Here is a 12,129-nt window from a genome sequence, read left to right as displayed (position 1 = left end):
GAACTCCCATGATCGTAGTCATCAGGGGGAGGCGCAGACATCAGGGGGAGATGTCTACATGTTCGTCTCGAATAGTGAAGGGTGTGTTGTGCTCTTTTTCCCCTTCGACCGAGGTTATTGTTGTCCCACTGGGTTTTTGTTACTCGGCAAGGTTTTTAATGAGGCAACGAGAGAAGCACCGCGTTTGGGCAACACAAGGGGGAGTGTTCAAGGAAAACCTAATTTGTGTTTAGCCCAAACTCTAGGTTACTTGACCTAGTGGTAATAGGATTTAATTAGAAGGATCTAGAATCCTAATCAATGTAGAATTACTTTCCTTGTATGATTGAGATTCTATGCATTGTAATCCTCTATATAAAGAGGCCCCTATTATCAATGAGAACACACAGCAAATTCCTCTCAAATTCAGTTTCCCTACAACAACATGATATTTCACCAAAAATTGTGGACTATATAACACACGATATTTTTGGTTAAAATCGCATGTTTTTATTTTCTCACCAAATCTTTCCATTCCATAATCATGATGTCTGAGAAATTCTAGAACTAATGAAACTCAAAAATTTTGACCCGATTTTTTCTTTTTACGATTTTCTAGAGTTGAAAAACTGAGAAAATCATTAAAAATAGAAAAGGTGTCTACATTTTTGCAGTCCGTACTCCGTAACTTAAAGCAACTCCTAAAAATTATGTTTTATCATGGTGAAATTAAGGCAAGAGAGAATTTCAATAATAAAAAAAAACAGGTGTTGACAAGGTTTGACATGTCATGGCATGCCACGGCCCATGAATACCACTGTGGCACGTCCAAACTGCGAACCGTGTCTAGGCCTTTATTTCTTAAAATATTTCTATGCTATAGCATGATTTTTAGAAATTACTTCAAGTGACAGAATCAAAACTATAGAACGATTTTTTTTAGATGATATTCTCGGTTTTCCAACTTTAAAATTTGTGAAGAAAAAAAATCCCATTCGATTTTGCGAATGGTCACTTGAAATATGTTATAAAAATGATGCTTGACCAATGAAGAATGGTTCAGAGAGATTTTTTTTTTCGGTGAAAAAATGGTTTTTTTTTTTTTTTTTTGAAAAATTCAAGCTGCAGTTTGAGAAAAAATGATTTTAGAGAAGTTAGACTTGGAGGAATGGTTGGATTTCTCAAAAGTTTGTCACTTCTAGTAGGTGACATCTTTTACATTGAAGCCTTTGGCATGCATGAGAGCTTTTCAACTGTGACTGAACCCTCACCCAACATAAGGTGACAGTCTTTTTTAAAGAGAAGTCACTGGAGCTGCAGAGGCTTATGGTATTCAAATTTGAAGCAATCTTAGATATGAAAAGAAGCTTTAAGCCAATAATCGTTCAAGTTATAGCTTTAAGCCAATAATCGTTCAAGTTATAGTTGCATACATATGTTGATTATTGAGATGCTAGATTTGATGAGAGTTTCAATACTCTGAAGTACTATAGATCACCTTAAGTAGAATATTAAAAATTGAAATCATTTAAACATGGTTTCTTCACAAGATTGCTCCAAATTAGAGCAGTAGAGTGAGAGACCCATGCATCACGTGCCTCATCAAAATCAGCACTAAATTCTTCACAAATCAACTGGTCTGTTTCCATGCCCTTGAAAAGCAGATATAGCATGCTCTGAGTTGAAGGCTTATAAGGTAAATGGTTCTAGTGAGTAGTAACACCCGAAATTCTAGTTCTGCATTGGATATGTTCAAACTGAATCCTACGAATACAATAACACGCATTGATTACAATAAACAGAACTTAAATATAAGAACATAAATAAGTTTAGGAAGACGTGAGACAATCACTTGTGGTGACAAAGTGATGAAAGCTAGTTTTGCTGAATTACTTATAGCATACTGTCTGATCTTGCAGGCAACCTTCTAAAGAAGTTGAGTGGCGCTGAAGGAAGCTTGTGGCGGAACCTGGGATGCCTTAACATGTAAATTCCTGCTAGAAGAGCCACGACTTGGAATGGAGTCACATAGAGAACAATGGCAAGAATCAGACAGAAAGTAACAAACAAAGTGGTTGCTCTTGGGTCTCTCCAGCTCAGAAGAGACTGAAACCTTTCGCCTTGAGTTGCCATATCACCAACAACAGTCTGAACCCTCCCTGCTATACTTCTCAGTCGATCATACCTCATTCGAACAATGTCTGATGGCCGTGAAGTTGGGAATGTGTCAAACTCTTCGTCACGTTCATCAGGATGAGCAGCATCAGCATGAGATAGCCTGGTGTCCATGTGAGGAGGGTGTCTTGGCCTCCATCTGAAGTTCCAAATGCCGATCAGGAACAGGTAGAGAAAAATAGTGGGGAGAATTAGTTCAGGATAAAGAACCAATATGATGAAAAGGACATGAATCAAAATGGTAGTAAGAGGATTCTTCCAGTTGCAGATTTGATCGAGCCATTTTCCTACTGCAATCACCCCACTTAATACTCCCATTATTCTGAAAAAATTAGCCTTGCTTCTTCTCATGCTCCACATATGCGAATCAACGTCTAGCATATACTCCACCACCTCTTTCCTCAGTGGTGGCTCAGCCCGATTGAGCCTCATTGAGACAATCTGCATAGCCTGGTGCCTCAAGCTATCTAGCTGAATTACAGACAATGGATGAATGTAGTGCATTTTTGGCAATAAAGGATGTGAATACATGTGCAACATATTAACCAAAGATGAGCATGTAAACCTCACTGCCAGTTGAATTTCACCCATTTTCTTCACCCCGGAAGGCTGCAGGACAAGAAGAGGATAGGAATGTGTGTAAACCCTGTCAGCTTCAAGTGTAGATAGCCGAATCCTTACTTTCCCAATTCTTGAATCCTTTCCCCCTTTATCACCCCCATGTATATGACCATTGTCAAAAACCCCAATTGAAATGACAGTACACGGGTCGAAAACCTCCCACGTGTACTGCTCATTCCATTTGGGAGACAGGCTGTCCACAATTGTCCTTGTTCGAACCCATTTCTGCCCATATTTAGCTACACAATAAGCATCTGTGGTTCCTCGGCTATCTTTCGCCTTCATTGGCATCAGTCCCACTGCACTGATAACCCCTAGCTCAAAAATCCCAATGCTCGGTTTCCACAACTGCTTTGCTGTTGGCCTAAGATCACTACTGTAGTGTGTCGACTCATCCAGAACATGATACCCGCCATCCAAACAAACCCTTAAATGAATCCTGCTTGCAAACTTAATCTCCTTCTTCTGTTCCCCATCTACAATTGCATGCTTCTCTAGATTATACCACCTTGTGTTCACAGGTTTATGGTCCAACCTCCTCTGCACATTCTGTAAAGCAATGACACACTTCCCCAAGACTTCATCTTTGCCTGATCCCACTCTATCTTCCACTGTCAAAAATAAAGGTTCTTCAAACGGTTCAGCGGCGACAAACATTAAATCCTCATTCCACATTGGATTGATACTCTTACTCTGTGATATTCTAGTCCTCAATGCCTGATTCCCATAGATAACTTTCACAAAAACTTCGGGGTACCTACTCTTGTCAGTAGGCAACAAGTCCTGAGCTTCAATTACATTGACCCTCACATACCAAAGCTTAGGGGAGAGATACACCTTCGATCGAATGTTATTCACACCTTCGGGCCCAACTGTTGCAGCATCTGAATGCCAAGCATCAGGAAATGCTTCATCTGCTTGAGTTCCCATCCAAACTGCCAACATCAGCTCTCCCTTCACCCTATCACCTTTTCGATCATCCAGCCTATACCACTGTGGTGCCAAAGGGCTGTCAGGTGGAATGCGTTTCGGTATGTCATTTAGTTCAAATATAACCCTTCCCATGAAATCATCCACCACAACATCCTTGTCTTTCACCACGGCTTCCAAAATCGAAGCTTGAATTCGATCTTTGGAGAAAGCAAACACTTGATTCCATACAGGGTTAGACTTCTTCTCGAAATGCTTAGTGACTCCCTTGTAGTTACCAAGTTTCACTTCAACATAGGGATCACAACTACCAGTTACGTCTTTTGCAGGTAAATCCTTTGCTTTTACCACCCGGACATAAAGGTATTGCATCTGCTCAACAAGGTCGTAGGTGCATGAGAGCTTGTCACCTGTGACCGACCCCGCTCCAATGTTGGGCGAGGTCTCTTTCAAAGCAAAATCTTGAGACTGCGGAGGCTTCTGCATCTTTCTAGCTTAAGGGTGAACTAAGCAATCTAGCTAGGATGGGAAAGCTTTGAAACAAAGTACGGTTCTAAAGAGATGTTATCACTGCAATAGCAACCTCAACATATCAAATACCAATACTAAAATCTTTTGTAATGATATTACTGGCCTATTGGTTGTGAAGCTGGAAGAAAAATTATCAGAAAGGTAAAAGCTTAATCATGGATTTTGAAAGAACCTAATCAAAGAGCTTCAACCCAAAAGCAGTTCATTACCTGCAAAAGTTCAAAAAAGATCAAGAAATCAATATGATAGCCTTCTAAAAAGTACCCTCTTGTTGTTTTCCCTTCCCGTTTTTGGGATCACAAAGCAAATGAAAACACAACTCAACTGAGAGATAAACATAAATTTCTTTCCTTTCACAATATATACCCACATTTATGTTCATTTACATGTGCGTGAATTTATTTCAAACACATAAACTTTCTGACCAACCTCGCTGAACATTACTAAAAGAAGAAACAATGCATTAAATCTCTTCTAGTTTACCTTCAGAAAGTGAGAAAATAGCCTACTTCTCACAACTCACAGATCCAGGCATCCAGCCCAGAAGTTGAAGACAAGAAGTAAGCTCAAAGTTCCACTAAACTCACACATTAACTTCATCAACAACAACTACTTACGCTAAAAGAACACATTTTTCAAACCTACTCATATCTAACTCAAAGAAAACAAAAAACCTTAAAAGCAAGCATTGTTCAACTAAACAGGTAATGCCAACATCTTTCAGTTCACAAAAACATGAGCTTCAAAGAGAGAGAGAGAGAGTTCAAACTGACCTCAGGTGGGTACTGTTAGTTAAGCTACAGTGCTATTTCTTCAGGTACTGCAGCAATGGTAATTCTCCCAAGTTTACAAAAATACAAGAAATGGGTTTTGTTTGTGAGGAAAAAGGAAGCTGAAGAGTGAAGTGGGGCTGAGATCTGTGAAGAAAGGCTGCATCTTTCTATAAAAAGAGTACAAGTCTCCAGAGAACACTTCAACTAACACTGTACCAACCTCTTTACTATTTTCTTTAATATGTTTTTTGAATTTTTATCTCTGTTTTTTTGGGGGTTGCATACACTTATACTATAACCCGTGGCACACGTGCGAGGGGATTGTGGTCGGTTTTGGCTCATTCAGTCAGGGAGGGTTGGTCATGGAATAGTGGTTTCTTGGTCATGAGAAAATAGTTGTAATTTTCTATCTTCTTGGTTTTCCCAATCATGTGTTTGGCATTGTAACGAACACTTTGGGCTCAACAATTGCTAAGTAGTTTTTGACCTTTTCCTCACCATTCATTACTGCATATATTCAATACATACATATATCTCATTTTTTCGGTTGCATGTGCATTGTTCTTAAGAAATGTCCTTTTAGTAACGATATGTCAAAGACAGATGCGTTGGTACATCCTTAAATTTGAGTGTTGAGATATTTATATGACCGAAATTTTGAACCGTAAATATGCCTAATACATCAGTTACATTATAAAACCCAACATCATAATGCCATGTTGATATAAAAAATATAAAAAAATAGTATTAGTAAATGTAGCATTTCTAATATTCTATGTTTATTTAGCGAGAATTTTTGAAGAGTGACAAAGCCGGAAAAACAAGTGATATTAATTCTTAAGGGATGTTCATGATGAATTATAAGGTACTAATTGAAAAGATTATGATTCTCACTCAACTATGCTTTTTTGCCCTTACTAGCGTCAAAAAACATTAGTTTGAAACATATTTTATACTTTGTAAGTCATTTCATAAGTTGAAAATCAGGTTCTATGATAGTATATTTCTCATACGATAGACTATAATCCCAAACATTGCATAAGAGTTATTCCAACATTATTGCATCCATCCCCTATCTCCATAGCTATATATGTGTTTCTATAGTCATTGTCACATATTAATTGTCTTGGCTGAAGGAGGACGTAGATCGATCTTGTGCTATTTATTAAGGCTGAGTCTTGTTGACAAGAATACTAATGACCATGGAAATGCATGGACACCAATCATAGTTGAAGTCTTAAGCTTTGATATTTGTTTGATCAAAATGCTAACAATTATTTTACTTGGCCATCCATAGTTCCATACCCATACCAGAATTTCAATTCTTATACATGATTAATTTCATGGGGCCAATATGGAAAGCAAAAGGTAACCTCCTATATTCATATATCATCAATGTCATTCATGGTTTGTGAAGGAAATTCTCTCAAAAAAAAAAAAAAAAAAAGGTTTGTGAAGGAAAACTTGCTAAGCTTTAGCCCCACAATGCTTGATGTTGCAGTTGAGAATAATGAGAAAGATTTGCATGTGTTAGGTATATGATTGCATCATCAAGCAGTCATTTTTCCCAGATTTGTTTATCTGCCTCAATTAGAAGTGTCACTAAAATTTGGAGTACTAAAATTTGGAATTACAAGAAGTAAAAAAGAAAGAAAAAGACCAGAGATATCTGTTTTCCAGATGGCTGCATAATCAAGTGAGTCAAAAACATGAAGAAACAAAAATAGAAGAAACAATTGTGTTGCAAAGTTGAAGTCTGAGTCTTGTAGGTTTGTTAGGTAGAACCGTAGAACCATCAGTTTACCAAAATTGTGCGGAGACAAATTAAATAAACAAGGCTCTTCCATTTCTGTGTGTCAATAATTCTAAACTTGATGTGACACCAACAGTTGGCGTGCAGGAAAAATGTACCAAACTTGCAGGACATGATCAGCCTTTTTCTTATGGAGCTGAATGATAATCTTACATGCCAATGCATTAAGAATGTGTAATCAATGGAGATAAATAGAGAGCTACCCCTTTTGATTGAAGTAGAGTTCTGTTTTCCAGAAATAATGTCATTAAAGTTTCTGCAAGAAACAAGATAAAGGGCAGAGACACATTAACCACAAGTAAGACTTCAATTCAATGGCTTTCTTCCGGAGTACTGAAACTCCAGAGCCGGAGCCGTTTGAATAATTCATTGTGCGAGCACACTACAAACTAATCTAACAACTCTTAGAGTTTCAATACTTCGCAACACTAAATTTTTCGGGCTTTCTTGTAGTGGTACCTCAATCTATATAAGCCTTATATGATATGCCATTCAACAATTGAATGCTACATGTGGTGGTGCTCATCAAAAGTGGCCCATTTGCTGTCCTGCATCATGTGATAACTTTATCAAGGTTCTGAAGTTGAAGACTGAACATTGAAATGGTCCATTTTACAAATGTTCACAGAAAAAAAAAAACTATGTATGTACCCGACTACCCAAGCCAGCATCATGTGATAACTTTATCAGGGTTTTGAAGTTGAAGGAATAGAACTAAACATTGAAATGGTCCATTTTACAAATGTTCACATAAAAAAAATTAATAATAAATAAACTGTGTACCCAAGCCGGCAAACACAAAAAGTTTATGGTTAGGGAGTAAACAGTTCAATCAATTTTTTTTTTTTTTGAGATGAAACAGTTCAATCATTTGTCCACAACTAGAACTGAGATGCTTTTAGTGAAAATATGAATCAAATTACAACAATAACTACAATTCTTTTTATTTATTTAACTTCATAGAATTCCAAATCTCAATCATGCCAATTGCCAACGACTATGGATTAAAAGTGTTTGAGGTTTAAACTCTAGCATTAGATAGATCAGCCAGAGATTTGTTAGGTGAAGATGAAATATGAATCTGTAATTTCACAACGTACTTCAGTAAAAGTTACAGTAAAGATGAACATACATATAAATATAAAAGATAAAATTAAAAAAGACACATAGACAGCTAACTATGATTAATGATTTATTGATGAATAGGTAGTTACGTAAGGTACCCTTACAGAGGCAACAAACAACCTTTAGAAGTTTTAAATATCGTTACAGACTGTTCCCTCTTCATTTCAACAATTTCACTATAGAAAACTGAACTGACAAAGCATCTCAACCAGAATCTTTTCCACTGCAATCGGGGAGAGAGAGAGAGAGAGAGAGAGATCTTGTCATTCTGTCAAAATTTCTTCACATGGACTGGTGCCCCTTGCTTTCCTCCAGATTCGAGCATTGCCTCTAGAACAGCAACATCTCTAGCACCTTCCAGAAATGACATGCGAGGCTCAGCTTCATAGCCAGCTCCCTTCTGCAACCATGCAATGCACACAATCAGAAAATGCTGGGGAGCCTGAGTCTCATACAAGTTTGGTATACCAACAGACATGCCCACCCAAATTTTTAACTCAAAAACAAAGAAACATGAAAATGAAAACAATATTTGTATACCATGACGATTAGAATCTGCAATTACCTCTAAAGTGGCTTGCTTTATGTCATTAATAAATGCGATGAATTCTTCAGTCACTCCTCTAAATTGGTAGAAGGAGCTTTTCCTTTGTCCATCAGCACTATAAAATGTGACCTGTCATAGTACCAGAAGCAAATGAGAAATGGTCACCTTATTCCGAATTGATTTACACAGAATTTCAGTGTTGATGGGAAAAACTGTCCTCACAAACCCAAACATATAAATCACGTTCTGACCTCCAGCGGAAGAGAATTAAATGAACTGTAGGATGATTTTCAACATACCACATAGCCATGTCGTCCATCTTGGTTTCCACGCTCAACTTCCAGTGTTCCCTTCAAGCCAACAAATCGCCAAACTATCTGATGGTATAAACATTATGAGAAACTAGCATTTTATGTATATACAAGGTATAAAATCAAATTAACTTGTAGCACATGCCTTGGGAGACCTTGAGGAGACCACCATCACAAAAATCCCAGAACAGCCATTCTCCAGTTGACTAAGGCAAGGAAATACCATGTACTCACCTTTAGAATTTTTGTTCTTAAAATAGACAAATTTAGGAGCAGAAAACAGATCTGCAGGATAACAATATGCAGTAGTAACTTACAAGAGAGAGGATATGTTATCTGGGGGAGGTAAAGTCTCGTCGACATGAGACGTTGTAGCTGACACCGAGACTATCTCACATCCAGCAAGCTGTTCAAATGAAAACGAGAAAATGTGATTCATGTCTTGACTGAAACGTTACGAAGATGACAAGTAGTCTGGTGAAGATCAAATGGTATCATGAGATGTTAAAGCTGACTGACGGACTACATCACACCCAACAAGCTGTTCAAATGAATAGGAAAGAACGACATTCATATATTGATAGAAAGAAAACTCGCATATCGTCATGCAGGAACATTATCTAACAGATGCACGCTTGCACATACAGGAAAAGTATTATACACTCAATTTACAAGACTACTGCTATCTAGTTTTCAGCTATGCAATAAAAGAAGGTCTAGAGAAAAGTGACAGAAGACTGGTACTATAAGAGAAGTATAAGTACAAATCAAATGAGATTCAGAAGATCAAACTTCCTAATCCATGGTTGAATTCAGTATTAGTACTAGAGAAGCATACTGCCACTATTCACTAAATACTTAAAAATTACCATCCTCAGTCCTGCAACGAAATGTACTCCCATGTCCAGAATGAAACCACCCTGCCATAAAGGGATGATAAACTTGCTGAGAAAGGAAACAAAAGAGGTATTATGGGCACACATCTACTTGCTTAATCAAGCAAGGCATCTCAGAAATCCTGTATTCACATAAATAGTAAATTCCTTACATGCTGCTCTCAGGAATAAAATGAGGCATTTAACATATGTCAACGCAACCATGTAAAAGAAATAAACTGTTTTTGTTACTTATATTTAATTGCATGGATTGAGCGATAGGTGTATCTCATTAGTCACAAGTCTTTGATTAGGTGTGGAATTCTGGTTAAACAGTCGTGTTGATTTTAAGTTGTTTATTGTCAGAAACTTCCACCCCTAGTCACAACCAATGCATTGAGCAGGTGATAGTTTCTAATGAACGAGGGAGAAATTTCATAGTTATCAGCTATATCATAGTACATACATTAAAGTCTCGCCTCCAAGAGCTTGAGAAGTAAGGGTTTGAACTGTTCATTGATCCTTCAACAATAACTTGGATGCTCATCACATCTCCAATTTCAGTCATTAGTTTCTTGCCCTGTGAAAACAACATTGAGGGTCTTGCAGTCAAAAGTTAAACATTGTTAATCCCCATTAATAATGGAGAAAGAGTACCTCAACAAAAGCAGGTTCAAATCGATAATTTTCTGCTACCGCCCAGATTGGTTTATTGGGAGTATTAGCAACAATAGAATTATAACTTGACACTGCAGTTTCCAATTCACTTGTAGCTGCATAACAAAATAAAAAACTTAGAATAAACAGAATAACATGTAAAAGTAATAACATAACAAATAACCAACATTTTTCAAATTAAGATGTCATAAAATGAATTGAAAGACAGTTATAACACATAAAAGTAAACTGCATCCTACTTACTAGCTGCTGCTGGTTTCTCTTCAAGTCCATCAATTTGGCCAAGCAATAGTGAATAGGTACAGCAATGACAAGCAGAAGGAAAGATTTAGTCCACTGTAGTCGTTGAAACGTATAGATGATTTATTATAGCACCATAACATGTAAGCTTTCTGTCAAATAAAAAAGAAGGCACCAGCCTGGGGGTTGATTGGAGGTGGAGATGGCTTTACAAATCCTTTAACATAACTATCAATCTCACAAATAGAATTGCATCATTCTAACAATCCAACTATACAATTGTTTAGAGACTAGGAATAACCTTGAAGGACATTCTTCCCTGCTTTGAGAAGCTTCAGTGAGAAATCAACCTGCATGAGTTGGTTCATATCACATACTTGATCACATCTTCACTTCTACATAGCTACACGTTATGCTAAAAATTATCTCCGAAAGGGTGTATCTCACATACTTGAATACATCTTCACGTCTATATAGTTAGTTCATTATGTTTTCCTTTTTTCATTTCATCAGAGTTATAATATAAATGAAAATGTATTCTTGAAAAAAAAAAAATTTGGATAATGAGGACAAGCGGTAATACTATAGTTTGGATCAACAACCACAAAAAATTAGTTCTACATTCTGCTCGTAGGGTATAACCAAACACTTGAAACTAAGAGACCATTACTTCACACACATTATACTATTCCTGTAATCCACTCATCCGAATAAGATCCTCTTACACGCAAAACGCTAAAAAGACTACAAATTTCTACTACCAAGCTTCTGTTTCTATGATTCAATAATAAAAAAGAAGAAGCAAGATTTAGTATTAGCTATACCTGAGCTTGGCCAGCTAAAACCACAGCAACACCAAGAATTGAACTATCTGCAATAATTTCCTCAAGACCCTGATCACCCCATTTGCATTCTACTCCTGGAAAATGTTTCCCAGCAATCTCAACTGCACCTCTAGCAGATTCCTATACCAAAAACAAGTTTAAATCTATGATCAAACTATCCAAATCCAGAAATAGATATGTTAGTTGAGGTACCTCAGAACGGCTCCAAATGGCTTTAAGGTTGACAAGGTTAGAGATCTCAGCCAGCCTTGGAATGTATTGGGTCTTCACAAAAGTACCAGCTCCAAGAATGGCAATCTGGGGTGCTTCTGCCATTTTGCCAAAACCCAACTTGCAGTGTTCTTGGTTTTGTTCAGATGTAGCAACTGGGTGTTGAATTTTGCTGTTTTTTTTTTTTGTTTAAATGGATCTTTGGTTGGTTTCAGTTATATACACATTTACGATTTGGGTTTTAGAGTGAAAGATGGTGACTCATAGCGTTGGACTCTGGGGTATCTTTTTAATTCCCAAAGTTGATGGCTTTCCTTTTTAATGCAAACGTTTTTAAAAAAAGAATTGAAAGTCATATTCTTTTTGAGTTCGTCTACGTCAAGTAGACTAATTTGAGGTTAAATCAAGTTAGTATACTTATGCATGTTCTGAATCTATCACTATATCAAATAGTGTACTTGACGTATTGGTACACT

At 37.1% G+C, this 12,129-nt stretch overlaps 2 protein-coding genes across 5 annotated transcripts; both read right to left on the bottom strand.

The window, feature by feature from the left end:
* Positions 1-1,693: 1,693 nt before the first annotated feature.
* On the bottom strand, positions 1,694-5,233 carry LOC112167911 (FT-interacting protein 3). 3 transcript variants are annotated; one of them, XM_024305010.2, is made up of 3 exons: positions 5,010-5,233; positions 4,409-4,445; positions 1,694-4,275 (listed from the first exon to the last, which is right to left on the bottom strand). In XM_024305010.2, the coding sequence occupies exon 3, from the start codon at positions 4,189-4,191 to the stop codon at positions 1,873-1,875; it is 2,319 nt and encodes a 772-aa protein (XP_024160778.1). In that variant the 5' UTR covers positions 4,192-4,275; positions 4,409-4,445; positions 5,010-5,233; the 3' UTR covers positions 1,694-1,872. The 3 variants fall into 3 exon arrangements, with proteins under 3 accessions (XP_024160778.1, XP_024160777.1, XP_040362767.1); XM_024305009.2 differs by having other exon boundaries at positions 1,694-4,445; XM_040506833.1 differs by lacking the exon at positions 4,409-4,445.
* Positions 5,234-7,991: 2,758 nt separating this feature from the next.
* On the bottom strand, positions 7,992-11,908 carry LOC112168294 (dTDP-3,4-didehydro-2,6-dideoxy-alpha-D-glucose 3-reductase). Of its 2 annotated transcripts, none has more exons than XM_024305413.2 (12): positions 11,636-11,908; positions 11,423-11,563; positions 10,900-10,948; positions 10,602-10,619; positions 10,338-10,453; positions 10,147-10,260; positions 9,675-9,725; positions 9,123-9,211; positions 8,951-9,011; positions 8,794-8,871; positions 8,513-8,623; positions 7,992-8,344 (listed from the first exon to the last, which is right to left on the bottom strand). In XM_024305413.2, exons 1-12 carry the CDS (start codon positions 11,756-11,758, stop codon positions 8,219-8,221), a joined length of 1,077 nt encoding a protein of 358 aa, XP_024161181.1. In that variant the 5' UTR covers positions 11,759-11,908; the 3' UTR covers positions 7,992-8,218. The 2 variants fall into 2 exon arrangements, with proteins under 2 accessions (XP_024161181.1, XP_024161180.1); XM_024305412.2 differs by having other exon boundaries at positions 7,992-8,347; positions 11,636-11,903.
* Between the last annotated feature and the right edge of the window lie 221 nt (positions 11,909-12,129).

The sequence above is a fragment of the Rosa chinensis genome, chromosome 5, assembly GCF_002994745.2.
Source record: "Rosa chinensis cultivar Old Blush chromosome 5, RchiOBHm-V2, whole genome shotgun sequence".
Lineage (NCBI taxonomy): Eukaryota > Viridiplantae > Streptophyta > Magnoliopsida > Rosales > Rosaceae > Rosa > Rosa chinensis.
This window is presented reverse-complemented; position numbering and strand designations above follow the sequence as displayed.

What these genes read in the sequence shown, in the direction of transcription:
- LOC112167911 (XM_024305009.2), bottom strand. Translation starts at nt 4,191, where the DNA reads ATGCAGAAGCCTCCGCAGTCTCAAGATTTTGCTTTGAAAGAGACCTCG.
- LOC112168294 (XM_024305412.2), bottom strand. Translation starts at nt 11,758, where the DNA reads ATGGCAGAAGCACCCCAGATTGCCATTCTTGGAGCTGGTACTTTTGTG. An exon ending in ATGGACGACATGGCTATGTG is followed by an intron (nt 8,624 to 8,793) that starts GTATGTTGAAAA and finishes GTACTATGACAG; the next exon opens with GTCACATTTTATAGTGCTGA. An exon ending in TAAAGCAAGCCACTTTAGAG is followed by an intron (nt 8,348 to 8,512) that starts GTAATTGCAGAT and finishes GCATGGTTGCAG; the next exon opens with AAGGGAGCTGGCTATGAAGC.